The sequence below is a fragment of the Odocoileus virginianus genome, chromosome 8 (genome assembly GCF_023699985.2).
Source record: "Odocoileus virginianus isolate 20LAN1187 ecotype Illinois chromosome 8, Ovbor_1.2, whole genome shotgun sequence".
Taxonomy (NCBI): Eukaryota; Metazoa; Chordata; class Mammalia; order Artiodactyla; family Cervidae; genus Odocoileus; species Odocoileus virginianus.
In genome coordinates, this window is record NC_069681.1 from 17,881,302 (window position 1) to 17,897,716 (window position 16,415).

The following is a 16,415-nucleotide window of genomic DNA, read 5'->3' on the forward strand; positions in this document are numbered from 1 at the left end:
GTTATAAATTAAAACTCTACTTGTAGAGTTTTGAGACCATGAAAATAGTATACAATAAGGCCTCAAATCCAAGCAAATGTGAGCTGGTAACCAGGAATTGCTCAGGGAGATTTTAACTCCACCTAGAGTTGTATGCCTCTCCAGGATGGTCTCTGACAGGCCCCCCCTACACTTTGCAGAATGCAAGGGATTTTCCCCATTTTTCCCCATGTACAAGTTTCTATGCCAACAGAAATTGATGGATGCCGCCAAACTATTCAGTGATTTCAGCACTTGTTTACCTCACAGAATAGATTTGCTTGATTTCTAGTCCCAGAAAGTTTCCTTTCTTTTATTATAGGTTCATCCATTTATTTTAAAGGATTTTTTAATTTGGAATCTACTATTTTACATATTTTATGGACGTCTTCTCTATCATGATCTTCTCTGGTGGCTCAGACAGTAAAGAGTCTGCCTGCAATTCAGGAGACCTGGGTTCAATCCCTGGGTCAGAAAGATTCTCCCGGAGAAGGAAATGGCAACCCACTCCAGTATTCTTGCCTGGAAAATCCCATGGGCAGAGGAGCCTGGCAGGCTACATACAGTCCATGGGGTCACAAAGAGTCGGACTCGACTAAGCAACTTCACTTTCTTTTCTCTATCATATTCTCAGAAATGGAAATCTATTTAATACTTCTGCAATTGCTTTGTACAATTTAAATTGGGATATTATAATTAATCCTGATAAATCTTGTTTTAGTGTGTTAGGGTAGTCTACAAGTCTGTCAGGGACACCTATAATCTTGACTGAGTTATTATTGGGTTGGCCAAAGAGTTCATTCAGGTTTTTCTGTTAGATGATATAGAGAAACCCAAATGAACTTTTTGGCCAATCCAGTATGTTAGCTTACCTTAGAAGTTTGTATCACCTGCAAATTTGCTTCAACTTTCTCAGCCTTCACCACAGTCACTGATCAACACAGCTTCGGACAAAAAGAAAAGCTAAAAACTTAATTTAAAAAATCTTTATAGAAATTTTAACATTTTTTTCATATTGTTATCAGGTACATAGAATTATAAATTGAATTTTCATCATCACCATATATCAATACAAATAAATCAAATTAAAATAGCCTACCCTGATTACTTTAACTGGTAGACATTTTAAAAAGTAGTATTGAACCAAATAAAAATATTTCAACATTGGGGGAAATAAGTAGAAATGTGAAAGGGTGTTATGGATAAGAGGAACAGCTGAAATCCCTATCAACCCTCACCTTACACAGGAGGAAACCACCTTATCTAAACTAGTATTTTCTAAACTACACATCTTCAATATGTACAAAAAGGTTGTGCAAAGCTTAGAAGAGCTCTGAAATATCACAAAGGGAAGCTTTGAAAGGTTTTTTGCTGATAAAAGCACCATGAAAACCCATGACTACTAGATTCTTTTTTCTTTTCTGCTTTGCCATAGCTTTAGTTCATATCTTTCACTAATTTCAGTCATCATTGGAAATTTTATAAAATTTTTCTCTCAATACCCATATGATGGTGTACACATGTACATGTGTGTATGTTTACATTTTCCCATTAGAAATAAGAGAAAACTTACACTCTCTCCTTTAGTATAATGCTCTTGCATGAATGTATAAACCACTGACTCTGGGTCTGCATCTTTATTTTCTGAGCAGCAACTAGCGGTTTAAATAGAACATTTAGCTCTTGATATTCTTTCTTCGCAATACTTGATGTATATATCCTGCAATAATGTAGTAGAAAAAACATAGGCTTTGGAATCACATAGATCTGGGTTTAAATCTCAACATCTCTGACCCTCTTATGAAAATAGTATCACAAATCTCAAAGGACAGCTGTTAAGAGTATATATATATATAGTGTCTAGCACAAAGCCTGCCATGTGACCTGTGCTCTGATATGTTATCTGTCTTTCTGTGTAATCTTGTACTTCATTTCCACTTTGCTCAATCTAGCAAAGGGCTTTCCAAACTAAATTTTTTAAGTCATAGCCCTGATAAACTACTGTGGCTCTGTTCAAGAATTAACATTTTGCAACACTTATTTTACCCAACAATAGACTTAAAATACTTTTAAAATAGCAATGCAACAACAATTATACTACTGAATATATCCCACTAAGGTACAGTCGTCTCTTGTTATCCATGGGGGACTGGTTCCAGCCCAACCCCCTCATGGACAACAAAATCCATGGATGCTTAAATCCCTTATATAAAATGGTATAGTGTTTGCATATATCATATGCACATTACACATACACTTTAAATCATCTCTATATTATTTAACAATGTACATGCTCTATAAATTGGGGGCAAATTCAAGTTTTGCTTTTTGGAACTTTCTCGAATTTCTTTTTCCTGGAACATGGTCAATCTGTGGTTGGTTGACACTGCAGATGCAGAGGGCCAAGGTACAGTCCAGAATTTATGTTCTAAAGTCACTAAAATTAGGGCTTCCCTGGTGGTCCAGTGGTTAAGCATCTGCCTGCTAATGCAGGGGATATCGGTTCGATCCCTGGTCTGGGAAGATCCCACATGTTGTGGGACAACTAAGCCCATGAGCTGCAACTATTCAGCTTGCACACCCTAGATCCCATCTCTGCAACAAGAGAAGCCACTGCAGTGAGAAGCTTGAGCACTGCAACTAGAGAAACCTTTGAGTAGCAACCAAGACCCAATGCAGCCATAAATAAATTAAAAAGATAAAGTTACCAAAATTGTTCCTTTTCTTGAGTGGATATGTCATCAAAATTCTTTATAGTTACATACATTCATTTCCTTTTTAGATTTCTCTTTCTACCTCTTTATTTTATTTTTGAATATGTAAACATACATGATTCTAAGATCAAAACTATATAAACAAGTTACAGAGAAATCTCTCCATCATTGGCACCATCCCTTCTACTTATAAATTAATCTATAGACTCTTCTGGGCTTTTGTTTTTTCCGTTTCAAAATATACTCTGCAGATCACCCTATACTGGTGCATGGAGACTTTCTACAGTCTCTTTATGCCTTCTGAGGAAAAGAGTGGCTTGAAAGAGATACCATCAACCTGGAGATTATTTCATTGTTGCCAGTCCTTTGGTAGTACAAGTAATTCTGTTTGACTAAATTTATACAAATGCCAGTTTATATTTTATGCCAATGTGTCCTTAGGACAGATTCTTAAAAGTGAGACGTCTGGGTCAAAAGATACATGCATATGCGATTCTATGAGATACTCTCAAATTCCCTCCTGGGCTTTGTACTTTGGTATTCTTACCAGAAAGGCATCAAAGTGCCGGTCTCCCACAGTCCATAGACTGTATTATATAACTTTGGATTTGGGTGAGAAGGGCTTTTTTAAGATAATTAATCATTTGTGGCTGTTTTATAATTTTATTTTTTTATAATTTTATTTTTAATTGAACAGAAATTGCTTTACAATATTGTGTTGGTGCTGCCATATGTCAACACGAATTGTTTTTGGCTGTTTTTGCAATATGCATGTATGCTCAGTTGTGTCTGACTCTTTGCGACTCCATATAGCCGACCAGGCTCCTCCGTCCACTGAATTTTCCAGGCAAGAATACTGGAATGGGTTGCCATTTCCTTTTCCAGGGGATCTTCCTGACCTAAGGGTTGAACTCATGTCTCTTGCGTCTCTTGCATTGGCAGGTGGATTCGTTATCACTAGTGCCACCTGGGAAGCCCAGGTGAATTCTTTACCAACTGAGCCACCAAGGATATTCCTCTTTAGGGTAGGCTTTTCTCTTCTACTTGCATTCTACTGACCCAGGTCCTGCTTCCCTTTCTTCTGTTCTGAAGTCTCAACTTCACTTGTCATCTGAGCACAGGTTCTAGAGCTGACACTGTTTTATTTCAGTGTTAACTTGCCTACATAACCATAATTTGAAATTATGTTAGGCAAGGGTGGTGGTAGTTAACTTTGCTCTCCTTATAGATCTGTGTGGTTTTCAAAAAGGATATATGGAGAGATTTGGATTTAGACAGTTACCATCATCTTACAGAAACCTTGAGTCAGGTTTTTTTTTAAATTATTTTCTTGACTTACTATATGTGATCAAAATTTTTACTTTTTGTATTCTGGAACCAAGATATTCTTTGTGGTCTAATATAAAATAGATTTTTATAACTGCCCTATGTGCACTTGAGAACATATATTCTCTATTAATGGATTCAGACTTTGATACAAATCTGTAAGAGCCACTTTACTGATTTTTTTGGTCCACTTAACCTGACTTCTGCCAAGACACGTGTTAAAGTCTTCTATAATTAGCAGGGTTCTGTTCCTTCTTACCTCTCTAGCAGTTTCTACTTTATGATGTCTATTGATGTGTCATTTGATAAATAGATATTTTTTAAAATCTTTACTGTAAATATAGCCCTTAGCTTTATAAGGGTTATTTTATAATACATTTCATCTTAATTTTTCAATTAATTCTTTTCAATTAAATTCTGCCTTTTCTAATACTAAGATGGTGAACCCTGCTTTCTAAAAACTTTGCATTTATTTGATATGTCTTACACTCTTATTATTTTTATTCATCTATTAACTCCCTTTATACTTTTTACAACTGTATCTTTCATATACAACAATCATTAAGTTGAGCCATACACATGTATTAATACATCTGATATATTTTGCGATGAGATAATGCTTCACCTTCTATTCATTTTGTGTGTGTACAGATAAAAATATACAGAATGTGTGTTCACATCATTATATGGTCTGCTCTCTTTGCTCTTTTTAGGGTAGGTATTTCTTTTAACATTTAGGGGAGTGTTGTATATTTTGTTATCAGGGGTTAACTCTATAATAATAGCTTTATACAATACTCCTCATTTTCCCCTGCCCTTTTTAAGATACAGTTAGTTCCCTGCTATTAACAGTAACAAAATTACTAACTTCCTCTTCTCCCCCACCTGGTATTGTAACACTTTAATGAGTGCTTTACATCTAAGTATGTACACTTATTTATAACATGTTTCGGTCCATCAGTCAGCTTCAAGCATTATCCTTTTCCTTATAGCTAATTCCTTTGAAGCAAGTGACCACTATTCTACTTTGCACTTCCATTCACCCCCTCCTCCCTTTTTCTGTAGGTTGTATTATTTCAACAGCAAGATTATACAATATTTACATACCATTCTATCACTATATCATCATTCCTATCACTATTATGTCTGAAATTCTCCAGTATATTCTTCAAGAAGGGTTCTAGGAACAACATTCCTTGAGTTGTTTCACGTTTATAAACGCTTGTTGATGTCCTGAATTCTTAATAGTTTGGTGAGAAATGGAATATTTATTTCCTTGAATTTTTAAAACATGTTGGGCTATTGTTTAGTAGCTAAGTTGTGTCCATCTCTTTTGCAACCCATGAACTGCAGCCCGCCAGTCTCCTTTGTCAATGGGACTTCCCAGGCAAGAAAACTGTGGAGTGGGTTGCCATTTCCTTTTCCAGGAGATCGTCCCAACCCAGGGATCAAACCTACATCTCCTGCATTGGCAGGAGGATTCTTTACCACTGAGCTACCAGCATGCTTTGTTAACATCTGGCATAAAATGTCACTGCTAAAAAAATCTAATCCTATCTGATTTTCTTTCCAAGTTTACTTGGTCTTTTCTCCATGGGTGCAGTCATGGAAGTCAAACTTGTGTCTTAACTAATACAAATTTAAAGTCAAGGAGTATGAGCTTTGTCAATACTACCATGGCATATGAAATGTTAAGAAAAAGAAAAGGAAGACCTAAAATAATTCAGGACAGTGGCAGTGATAGTAGAAAATGAAGAAAGCCATTTGGAGGCTGAAGTTACAGATTATAAAATTGGGCAAAAGGGAGACAAGAATTTTGTTCTACATCTGAGCCACTGAAAAGCCATTAATCAAGATAGGAAACATGAAAGAGGGTGAGTAGTACATAAATTGAGTAGATCTAATTATCAAAAGGCTGTGAGACATGTGTTAAGTGCTTAAGAGAGCAGAACTTTAGAATTAGGGCTCATTTACACAAAAATGAACAGCAGGAACAAGTGAGATTTCAAAGGAAGAAGTAGTGTTTCAATTCCCCTATGCTTTTCAAAAAACCTAAATATATAATAATTTAAACATTTCCTTGCTTAAGTGAAATATAAGTGTACCATGTGTTTACCTCAGAAGAATTTTCAGTAGTTAATGGACATTCTCATAATTCAGACATCCAATCAATTCCATTGATTAGCTGAAAAGCACAAACTGCAGAAGTCATTTTGATTTTTATAGTTTTTATTTTTTAAATTGAAATAGTTAACTTACAATGATGTGTCTTTTTCTGTCACACAGAAAATTGATTCAGCTATACATGAATACATTTTTTATTTTCTTTTCCAAAACAGTTTACATCAGGAATATTGAATATAGCTCTCTGAGTTATAAAATAAAATGATCTTTATAAGTTTTACATAATTTTTTATTTTTAGTCACATTGTTTTATTCCCATAATGGACCTTATTGAATATCAGAAAAATAATGGTGAAACACATCAAATTAAAGAAGAATATAGAAATATTTCTGAAAATTTCAAAATGTTCCCCCTAAAGTGACATCTACATGGTCAAAACTAATTACAAAGCCCAGCAAAGTATTTCCGGTACTTCAAAATAAATTTTAAAAGGATGATTATATGCAATATAGTTACAGAGAGGAAAACCTATCACATTTTAATGTTTTTTTTTTTTTTAATAAAGAAGTGCTTGTATTTTCACTTATATACGGAAACTAAAAAATAAAGCAAATGTAACAAGGCAGAAACAGACTCACAGATACTATACAAAGAAAAAAAACTAGTGGTTACCAAAGAGGAGAGGTATGGGTACAAGGCAAAACAGGTGAAGAGGATTAAGAGGTACAAGCTGCTAGGCATAAAACTAAAAAGTTACAAGAATGTAATGTACAGCACAGGGAATATGAAACTGAGTCCCCCTAAAACTGAGTTCCTCCGCTGTGTTTATAATTAACCTCTCCAACCAAAACTTTATTCCCTTTCTTGTCCCCACCTGTTCCCCTCAAGATTAAGCAGTATCACAGAAAAAGGAGGTACTGAAACAAAGCATGTTCCTGGGGGCCCCCCTTGATACAAAAGCCCCCTCTGGGTTCCCCATTTCTTTGTTTGTAGAAAAAGGCTTTAGTCTTCCAGGCTTTCCCTGAGTTCCAAAGAGCAGGCACGGGCAGTTACTAATTATGGAAATGAGGGAATGCAGAAACAAAGGAAAAGCAGTTAAACAAGAAAAGTAATGACAATAATTCAGTGATAAAGCAGAGTCTTAGTTCCTCCTCAAGGGATAGACATAACAATCTGACAGATATCTTTATCAGGAACTAAGCCCCCCACCCAACTCTCCACCCAGGTGGAGGATGGTGACTACATCCTCAAGCACTAGACCCCAGATGAGCTAGGGCCAGAAGGTTGACGATTGAGACTTCTGAAGCATCACTATTACCTCACTACCAACCAATCAGAAGAAAGTCATGAATTCTGCAGCCCTCACCGTGAAATGTTGTCTTTAAAACCGATCCCCTGAAAACCACCCAGGAGTTTGGCTCTTTTTAACATGAGCTGCCCATACTTCTTATTAGGGCCTGCAATAATCGCTGTACTTTCCTTTACCATAGACAATGTCAATAAATTGGCTTTGCTGTATGGCAGGTGAACAGACTCACGTTTAGTTCATAAAAATATAGTCAATATTTTATATTAAATTATATATAAAGATTGAATTGCAATGAACACCTGAAACTATATAATATTTAAGTCAACTCTACTTTAATAATAATATAAAAGAAATGCTTATCATCACTCTAAAACCTTCACTCATAAAACCTTTTGGCATTTTAAAGTACCAAATGCAAGAATTCCAAACAGGTTATGGGAACAATTTTTACTGACTTTTTAAAATGCTGTGTTAGCATGTATATCCATGGCTGATTCATGTCAATGTATGGCAAAACCCACTACAATATTGTAAAGTAATTAGCCTCCCACTAATAAAAATAAATGAAAAAATAATTAAAAAATAAATAAAATGCTGTTAGATAGACTCTAATCTATATTCAGTCACAAAACATATTTAAAAGGTGTCATGGATCTTTTTCTTTTAAAAACTATGTATCACTTGATAATGGGAAAAAATCTAAATTTGTATATATGAGATTGCATTAAAAATAATCTCTAACATCAAAGTTAAATCACTTTTACTTAACATCACTTAACATTGTTCACGTAAAAGTGTTATTTTCAAACATTTCTATGGATCTTCAGATTATATATTATGAAATCTAGAGAATTATATTCTTCAAACAAAAGTCTGTGGATACTCACCTAATTTGTTATTTTAAAATTACTTATATATAGAACATATTTATGCAATATAATAAATGTAAACACAGTATTTTGACTTTAAGTTGTGTTAAAAAGAAGATAGAAGAGTAATAAATTTTCTTCAGCAGAAGAGACTGAAAGCAATAAGTTTGGCATCATTTACTGAGACTGGATACTTTCAAGAAAAAAAATGGCAAATAGAGCATTATTACTTAAGGGTTCATTTTCATTATCTCTACTGGAGGATCTCATAAACAGATCTCAGAAAAAAAGGATTATGAACCTGTCCTTAGTATTATTCTAATGTATAAACTGGAAAAGAAAAACAAACAAGTTCAAGTTTTCTGGAAAGCAAATTAAACAATTATTTTCCAGTTAGGCTAAAGAAAAAAAACGGACACGAGTTTGAGTAAACTCAGTGGACATGAGTTTGAGTAAACTCTGGGAGTTGATGACGGACAGGGAGATCTGGCGTGCTGCAATCTATGCGGTCGCAGAGTCAGACTGAGCACCTGAACTCAACTGAAAAAAAAAAAGTGTATCCATACCTCCCAATTGCTGTATTTTTTTAATTTATTCATTCAGCAATTATATTTTTGAATATACGCCAAGAACTATTACCATGTTATCCTTACCCAAAGGCTTTCACAAACATTTACTGAGCAGCTACTTTGTGATATTGGTGTTTGTTAGCCACCAAACCCTTTGATAGCCTATACAGTTCTCCAGAGCCAAGTACTGGTTCCAAAACTCCCCATAGACACCAAAATTCCTTAGGCACCTAGTACCTAAGCTATCAACTCCATAATAAATTACTGATATTTGAACTCTTATAACTTGTTTTTAAGATTCATGGATAAAAAGTAAAATTTTTAAAGAAAATTAATTTTCAGTTTATTTTACTGCTGTTTTCCTTGATACTCCTGCCACAAAATAAAAGGCACTGTTGACTTGATTGGGTTACCAGTTTACCTTGAAAAATGATTTCTAAACTCAAGGCAGTATCTTTGCTTCTTCTCATGAGTATCAAAACGGGGCTAACGTTAATCATAAAGTATTAGCCTTTTAGCTAGGTTTTCGGATCTGAGATAATTTCCCCCTCAAATGAATAACCAAGCAAGCTTTCTACTTTGGTTTTTAAAAATAATAAAGAGGAGGAGGAGATAATTCCTGCCTCCGTCCTCCCATCTCAAAGAGCTTGGGAGTTAAAAAATGCTTTCTTTTACACAAACCTCTGCCTACCCAGGACGAAGCCGCCAAGCATGCAAGGCAAACCCTGAGATTCCCAAATCTTCAGCAGATCGTAATCAGAAAAACCAAGATTTGACAAAATTCTTCCTTCGCTTCCACTGTTTCTGCAAAGGCCATCCACGTTCTAGCTTTTAAACAAACAAACAAACAAAAACCCCACTGCAGGAGTGCCGGTTGTACACTAATGAATAAAACTGCCCTAACACAGAACCTGGGGCTCACGGCTTCCAAAGGATGGTCTTAGAGGTTAAGCAAAACACATGAGTAGTCACTCCCTCGCAAACGACAGAAAATTAAGACGTCTCTTCGGACTCGTAAAGATAGTAGTATCTCCCTCTCTTCTTCCATTACCAGGCTTGTTCCTTTCTCCATCAGACAACCTTCCTTGTCAGTATAGAGGGTTGATGGTCAGAATCTTTCGCAGACAACATTACTAGACTAGTTCCCTGGAACCCAAGGGATCACCGTTAAAGCATCAGAGTCTACGCCAAGCCCTGACAATAACAAACCAAAGCCTGTGATCCTAAATCACCTCCATCATTTCTCTCTCTTTCCAGCCAGGGCTGAGACTCAGACCAGGAAAACTTTTCCCTTTCAGGGAGGTAAAAAGCTTCCAGGTCTCTTTCCTCAGGCCCCTTCTTTCCTCCACTGCTTCTTCAGGACATCCCTATAGCTTGAATCGCTAAGGTTCCAAAGCCCAGCGGCCCAGTCCCAGCCACACACAAGATGGCAGCCAAGCACCTACCAGAGGAAACAGACGAACCACCCCTCCAGCGATGCCGGCCTCTCAACTGTGGATAGCCGCATTGGTCCAGTCGGAGAGCGCGAGACAACCCGAGAGCTCTGACAGCCAATCGGAAGACGGCGCGCTCAAGCGCCGCCGCGTTGCAGGGTGTACGTGCTCGGAACCTCTGAGGCGTGAACCCGGTTGGGGGTGTGCAGTCAATGAGCTAGGGGCTGGGTAGTGGGAGCGGTCGGTGTCCTACTCCTCCCATTTCGGGTTGGAAATATGGGCGGTCCTCCTTACCCAGCTGAGGCCAGAGGGACTGTTGGCTAAGGTGAGGTATAGTAAATGGGAAGTACTTCCCGGCCAGGGGGCACCTGAGGCCGCGGCTTCTCGGCGGCGTTGAGTGGGAGAGGAGTCAGACCCGCGGGGAACTCAGCCTCGCCAGCGGGGCGGGCGGAGCGCAGCTCTCGGCTGTCGCGGGCTGCGTGGAAAGCGTCAGCTGAGCTAGTGTAACGGCCGTGGGTGGCCCTCCCGAAGCCTCGCTCCAGGACCGGGGAACGCGGCGCAACTCTTGCCTGGATCCCAGCCTTTGCGACCTCCCTTGTCCCTCTCACCCGCGTACAGTCCCGGGCTGAAGCGGGGGGATCGCGGGCGCCCTGAGTTCTCACCCCCCGCATTTCAGTCTCCTGTCATCCGGTTGCACACATTCTTGAGAGGTGATTCCTAAAGCAGCTGGGAACCTGAAGCTGTGAAAGGGGCTGCGGAAAATGAGCTGCAGTTCAAAACCCAGAAGCAGAACTTGATGATTTAACCACTGACCCGTTTCACAGGTAAGACTACAGAAACCCTGAATAAGTAAAATCATTTCCCCAAGATCACGGAGTTGAGAGCAGATGCTCAGAGCTCCTGACTCTAATTAACCACAACCCAATAAGTAGTTATCCCCAATAGGTAGGAAGTAAAATAAAAAACAATATGTAATTGTGCTCATCAGCAAGTGGAATCCTGCAGTGAGTTCTTGTGTGTTAAGAATGAGGCGATAGATTAGAAGGATCAAAAAACGGGCTCAGAAACCAGGCTGCTTGGTTCCTTAGTTTGTCTTTGCTATTTACAGTGTAATATGCTTTAGCTTCTTTGTGAGAAAAACCAGGCATGCTACAGTTTGTCCCTCGTGATTGTTATGCAGGTTAATAAGAACACGGGAAGTGTTTAGAAGCCTGCCTGACACGTGGTTTATACTCAATATTCATTACTGTCATCACTGTTAAAACAAAACGGAAGAAAGAGTCACAGTTTCACAAAAGCCTATTGGTGAAAACGAACCATAAATAAAGCGAATCAGTATTTTTCTGCCAAAATGAAAAAGTGAGAAGGGGGGAAAATATGAACAAATTTTTAAGTACTGTTAAAATCTAAAGTTAAATTGGTAGTCTCTGGATGATGAGATTATGAATGATTTAAATTTTCTTCTCTATGCTTTACAATATTCTGCAAATTTACTGAAGAAAACCTTTTTTGTGATTACTAACTTAATTGGCCTCTTTCATGTCCTCTTTATTTACCGTGTTTCTGTTCGTATCTTTTGTATCTTGTATTTTTCCATTTTTCTTTGAGTTTAGCCCTAAGTTTTCTTTGTTCTGTTTTCTTTTTCATACTGTACTTTTTACATTTTTTAAAATTAATTTTTATTGGAGGATAGTTGCTTTCCAAAGTGTTACCTTTATATTTTTAATGCAATTCATACATTTAATTCGTATTGATATCCTCTCTACAAAGAACTTAGTATGATTTACTTTACTTTCTGTAATCTTACAACAATCCCCTTCAGTCCCTCCTCCAAAAAGAACGTTAATTTCCTGTGGTTTTATCTTCTAGCATTATTTCATTTGTCATTAAAACCCACTTTTAATCTGTTTTTATGTAGCATTAATGTGTTTTATTTATGTATTTGCTCACTTTTTCTTCTTTTACCGCAGTACTTCCTTCTAGGTTAGTTTTTTTTTTTTTTAGGTTAGTTTTTATTAATGAAGTACTTCTTCATTTCTTTCAGAGTCTCTGGCTCTTTGAGTGTAAGAGTCTTTTTTTTTTTTAACTCCTACTATTGAAACATAACGTGGCTAAAATAGTATTCTGGATTCAGACTTATTTTCCCTTAACATTATTCATCGACATTTCTGATGAGAAGTCTGATTACCAGTTTGATAAATGTTCATTTTAGATCATCTAGATTTCCTGAAAGTTTCTGAGACTTTGTCTTTATTCTTGATATTCTGAAGTTTACCCATGGTTTGTCTAGTGGTGTGTATTAATAAGTTTATTTTGTAACTCAGTGGACCCTTAGTGGCCTATGTGTTTTCCAGTTATAAGAATTTTTTGGTCATTATTGCCTTGTCTTCTGTCTGCTTACCCCTCTTTTTGTCAGTTCTTTGCTCTATATTCTGAGTGAATTACTCAACTTCATCTCCTAGCTTACTAACTGGCTCTTCATTTGAATCTATGTTACTATGACTGTTAATTATTGAGTTTATTTAACAACTACTTTTATATCCGAGATATCCAGTTAATTATTTTTCAGAATTGTATGTTATTTCATAGATGAGGCCTCCTTCATTAGCTCTTTGATATTAAATACAATACTATTTGTTTTAAAACTATTTTCAGGCCGCTCTGTTAATCCTCTTGAATTCAATTCAGTTCATCAGTTTGGTGGGCTTGTTAAGTGTCTTCCATGGTGTAACTTTTTTCAGATGTTTGATGACTCTTGGTTGTATATATTCATCTCCTCTGAGAGGATCTTCTCTTTATTTTGCCATGATATATTTGTGGTTGACATTATCTTTGCAACTTCCCATCTGTTGCCTTTCCACAGAGAGGTCCCACAGACTCAGTCTGTAGATAATTTCCTTTTTATTTTCAGCATGATTCTATATTTTTAATTAGAAAAATTAAGATTTCTGTGAATTTGGTGTGGGAGTAGGAGAAGAATTTATCATATATTGACTAACATCCTGAGACTAAAACTGCTGACCTCTTTTTGACCCTGAGTTCCACCTCTAGGTGTATATCTTAAATAAATAATCAGAGATAGCCATAAAGTATATTACATCATTATTTATTGTATTGGAAAAACAGAAATAATCTAAATGTCTGATATAGAGGTTTACTTAACAACTTACTACATTTTAATTGTTAAAATTCTTTAGTATAATTTAACATGGATTATTGACCAAAGTATATTGTACAATCACTTAAAAGGTCATATTATAGGAAAACATTTATGATGAGAGAAAGTACAAGATATATTATCAATGAAAGATTATAAAAATTTATATATACTAAAATTCAAATTTTGTTTTTAAAGTATATATACTGAAAGAATAATAATGACTGTTAGCATTTATTGAGTCCTTTGTAATGTGCCGGGTATTATTCTAAGGGATTAAGTCAGCCTCACAACAGTCTTTTGAAGTAGTTAACATGATTAGCCCCATTTAAAAGTTTTTAAAGGTTTATGAAATGGAGATAGTTTTTATTAACATATTTTAAATAGGTAATTTTGAATTTTTCTATAATATTTGTAATATTGATATTTTACATGTTTTTCCAGTTAATATGTATTCTTTTTTCATAATAGTTCATGAAAAGAAAAGAGCTATTGTTACAACAACCCTTTTTTTCTGATATATTTTATTATTTTCAAATATGCCATTTACCATTCCTTATTATTTTCCTTACAGAATGTTTCATGTATTCGTGGACCAAAAGATGGAGTTGATTTTTGTTTTTAAAAAGATATTGTTGATGATCTGATACAACTGTACGTGTTCACTTGACAGAGATTCATGGAGTGACCATTAAGTTGGACTAGTAATCATTTCTGAAAGTTTCTTCAAGCACAGTTTAAAATTCAAGTGTCAACGAATATTCGGCTTAAAACAGTATAATGATATATTTTCTCTGAGTACTGCAAATTTCAGAGACCACAGTTGGATTCCAGTTATATTCTACAATCAAAGTGATTCAATTCTTTGATAAAGTTAATTTCGAAGAATTTTATGTTTGTAAACAGCACTAAAAGATGGGAGAAAAAAATGGTAGGTTGAAAAACCATTGTTAAACTTTATGTTTAAAAGTATATAGACTACTTAATGAAGTTGAATTGTCGAATTTTCAAGTTTTTTCATTGCACATGACTTTCCTGAATTACAATTAAGGATTTATTCTCATGGAACAACAGTTTTGACTCTTTATAATTAATTGTATATCTGTAATGCTTAGTCAGTACTTTAATGTACTTTTAAAAAATACTTTATTTTTTTAGAAAACTTTCAGCTTTACAGAAAAATTGAAAGGCTGGTACAGAGTTCCCTGCACCCAGTTCTGCCTATGTTTAAAATCTAACATTTAGCTGATACATTTGTTAAAATTATTGTTACTGACACATTATTGTTAACTAAAGTCCATAGTTTATTCTTATTTCCTTACATGACGTCTTTTTCTATTCCAGGGTCCCATTCAGGATACCACATTACATTTACTTGTCATGTCTCCTTAGGGTCCTCATGGATATAACAGTTTCTCAGACATTTCTTGTTTTTGTAAGATTTTGTATCCAAGTGTCTTATAAGATGCACCTCTATCGGAATTATTGAGTGGTATTTTTTTTTCTCATGATTAGACCTAGGGTTGTTTTTGTGGGGAGGAAGACCATAGAGATAAAGTGTCATTTTTTACCAAATGATGTCAAGGTTACATGGTATCAACATGATTTCTCGCCTGTTGATATTGAGCTTGATCACCTGGCTGACATCGTGTTCAGTGATTTCTCCGCTGTAAATTAATGCTCTCTTTTCCCCTCCGTTTCCCTACTTACTCTTTGACAGGAAATCACTATGTGCAGCCTTTACTTACAAAGTGGAAAGTCATACTCCTCCTCTTTGAGAGCAGGATACTCACACTATTATTCAAAATTCTTCTGCAAGGGAGATTGGTCTCCTCTCCCCAATATATGTATTTATTCAGTCATGTATTTATATCAGTATAGATTCATGGATACATATTTTATATTTTGGGTTATAATCCAGTACTTTTTAATTTTGTTACTCAAATTATCCCAGGATTGGGTATTTGGAGCTCTTTCAGTGAGTCTCCTTCCCCTTTGACATACCCTATCAGTGCAGGTGGTTTTTGTTTTGTTCTTTGTTTTTGGTTTTTAGCACTTTCTTATTTTTTGGTATTAAAGATGCTCCAAGTTCATCTCATGTATTTCCTGCCATCCTCCTAGAATGAGCCATTTCTTGATTAGCCTACCTGGTTCCTTTTATTGGAGAATTGTATTACAAACCAAGATCTGGGCAATAGGTGTGTTTGTTTCTCTTGGGGTGTCTTGATTATAGGCCCTCTCAACTGACAGAGCAAGGTATACATAAATTGTATATACACATATCTATAAATATTTCTGTATGTAACCATCTCTAACTATATTAAGTTAAACATGAGTTTATACTGATGTTTCTGGCTCTAATCCATTACCATATGGGTATGCTAAGCTAGTCTCCTTGCTTATCTGTAAATTCCCATTATCTGTTATGCACTTAGTTATTTGCTTAATTCCAGTATATATGTACAGCAGTATCAGAAGTATAAACTCATTCTGAGGTGAGAAGCCTCAGTGCTTGTGCAAGGTCCTTTTGCCTGTAGTTTTACAGAGTCCACTTATTTCCAAAGTTGTTTCAATCAGCATCTTTTCCACCCAGCCCTTCAGCAAAGCTGAGTATACATGCTTTCGTGGGATCCCTGATCTCTTAAATGATATTGTGTACATTAAGCTTCCCTCTTTGTGCTTTCAAGTACTGTGGGTTTTGATGAATGCATAATGTCATGTATACACCATTACAGTATCATATAGAACAGTTTCACCACCCTTTAACATATGTGTAGTAGGTGAATTGTTATACAGATTATAGTACCTGTTTCACTGGACAGTTATCTAGGCCAGTGGTTTCAAGCCTTCTTTTGATTTCAGGACTACTTTATACTCTTAAAAGTATTTAAAACC

At 35.9% G+C, this 16,415-nt stretch overlaps 2 protein-coding genes across 20 annotated transcripts in view; one reads left to right on the forward strand and one right to left on the reverse strand.

The window, feature by feature from the left end:
* CAB39L (calcium binding protein 39 like) overlaps window positions 1–10,515 on the reverse strand; it is an 88,235-nt gene extending 77,720 nt beyond the window's left edge. For 2 of the 5 annotated variants that reach the window (XM_020904020.2, XM_020904022.2), the window contains exons 1-2: window positions 10,376–10,515; window positions 1,592–1,738 (exon numbers count right to left, since the gene is read on the reverse strand). In XM_020904020.2, coding sequence (XP_020759679.2) covers window positions 1,592–1,621 — 30 coding nt within the window. In that variant the 5' untranslated portion in view covers window positions 1,622–1,738; window positions 10,376–10,515. Of the gene's footprint in view, window positions 1–890; window positions 963–1,591; window positions 1,739–10,375 lie in introns of all 5 variants that reach the window. The other 3 variants (XM_020904026.2, XM_020904025.2, XM_020904021.2) reach the window with 2 other exon arrangements.
* A 51-nt stretch (window positions 10,516–10,566) lies between these two features.
* The window catches only part of SETDB2 (SET domain bifurcated histone lysine methyltransferase 2), a 103,865-nt gene continuing 98,016 nt past the window's right edge, over window positions 10,567–16,415 (forward strand). For 3 of the 15 annotated variants that reach the window (XM_020904005.2, XM_070471256.1, XM_070471254.1), the window contains exons 1-2: window positions 10,582–11,187; window positions 14,095–14,451. In XM_020904005.2, the coding sequence (XP_020759664.2) occupies window positions 14,436–14,451 (16 nt within the window). In that variant the 5' untranslated portion in view covers window positions 10,582–11,187; window positions 14,095–14,435. Of the gene's footprint in view, window positions 11,188–14,094; window positions 14,452–16,415 lie in introns of all 15 variants that reach the window. The other 12 variants (XM_070471260.1, XM_070471259.1, XR_011488999.1 and 9 more) reach the window with 9 other exon arrangements.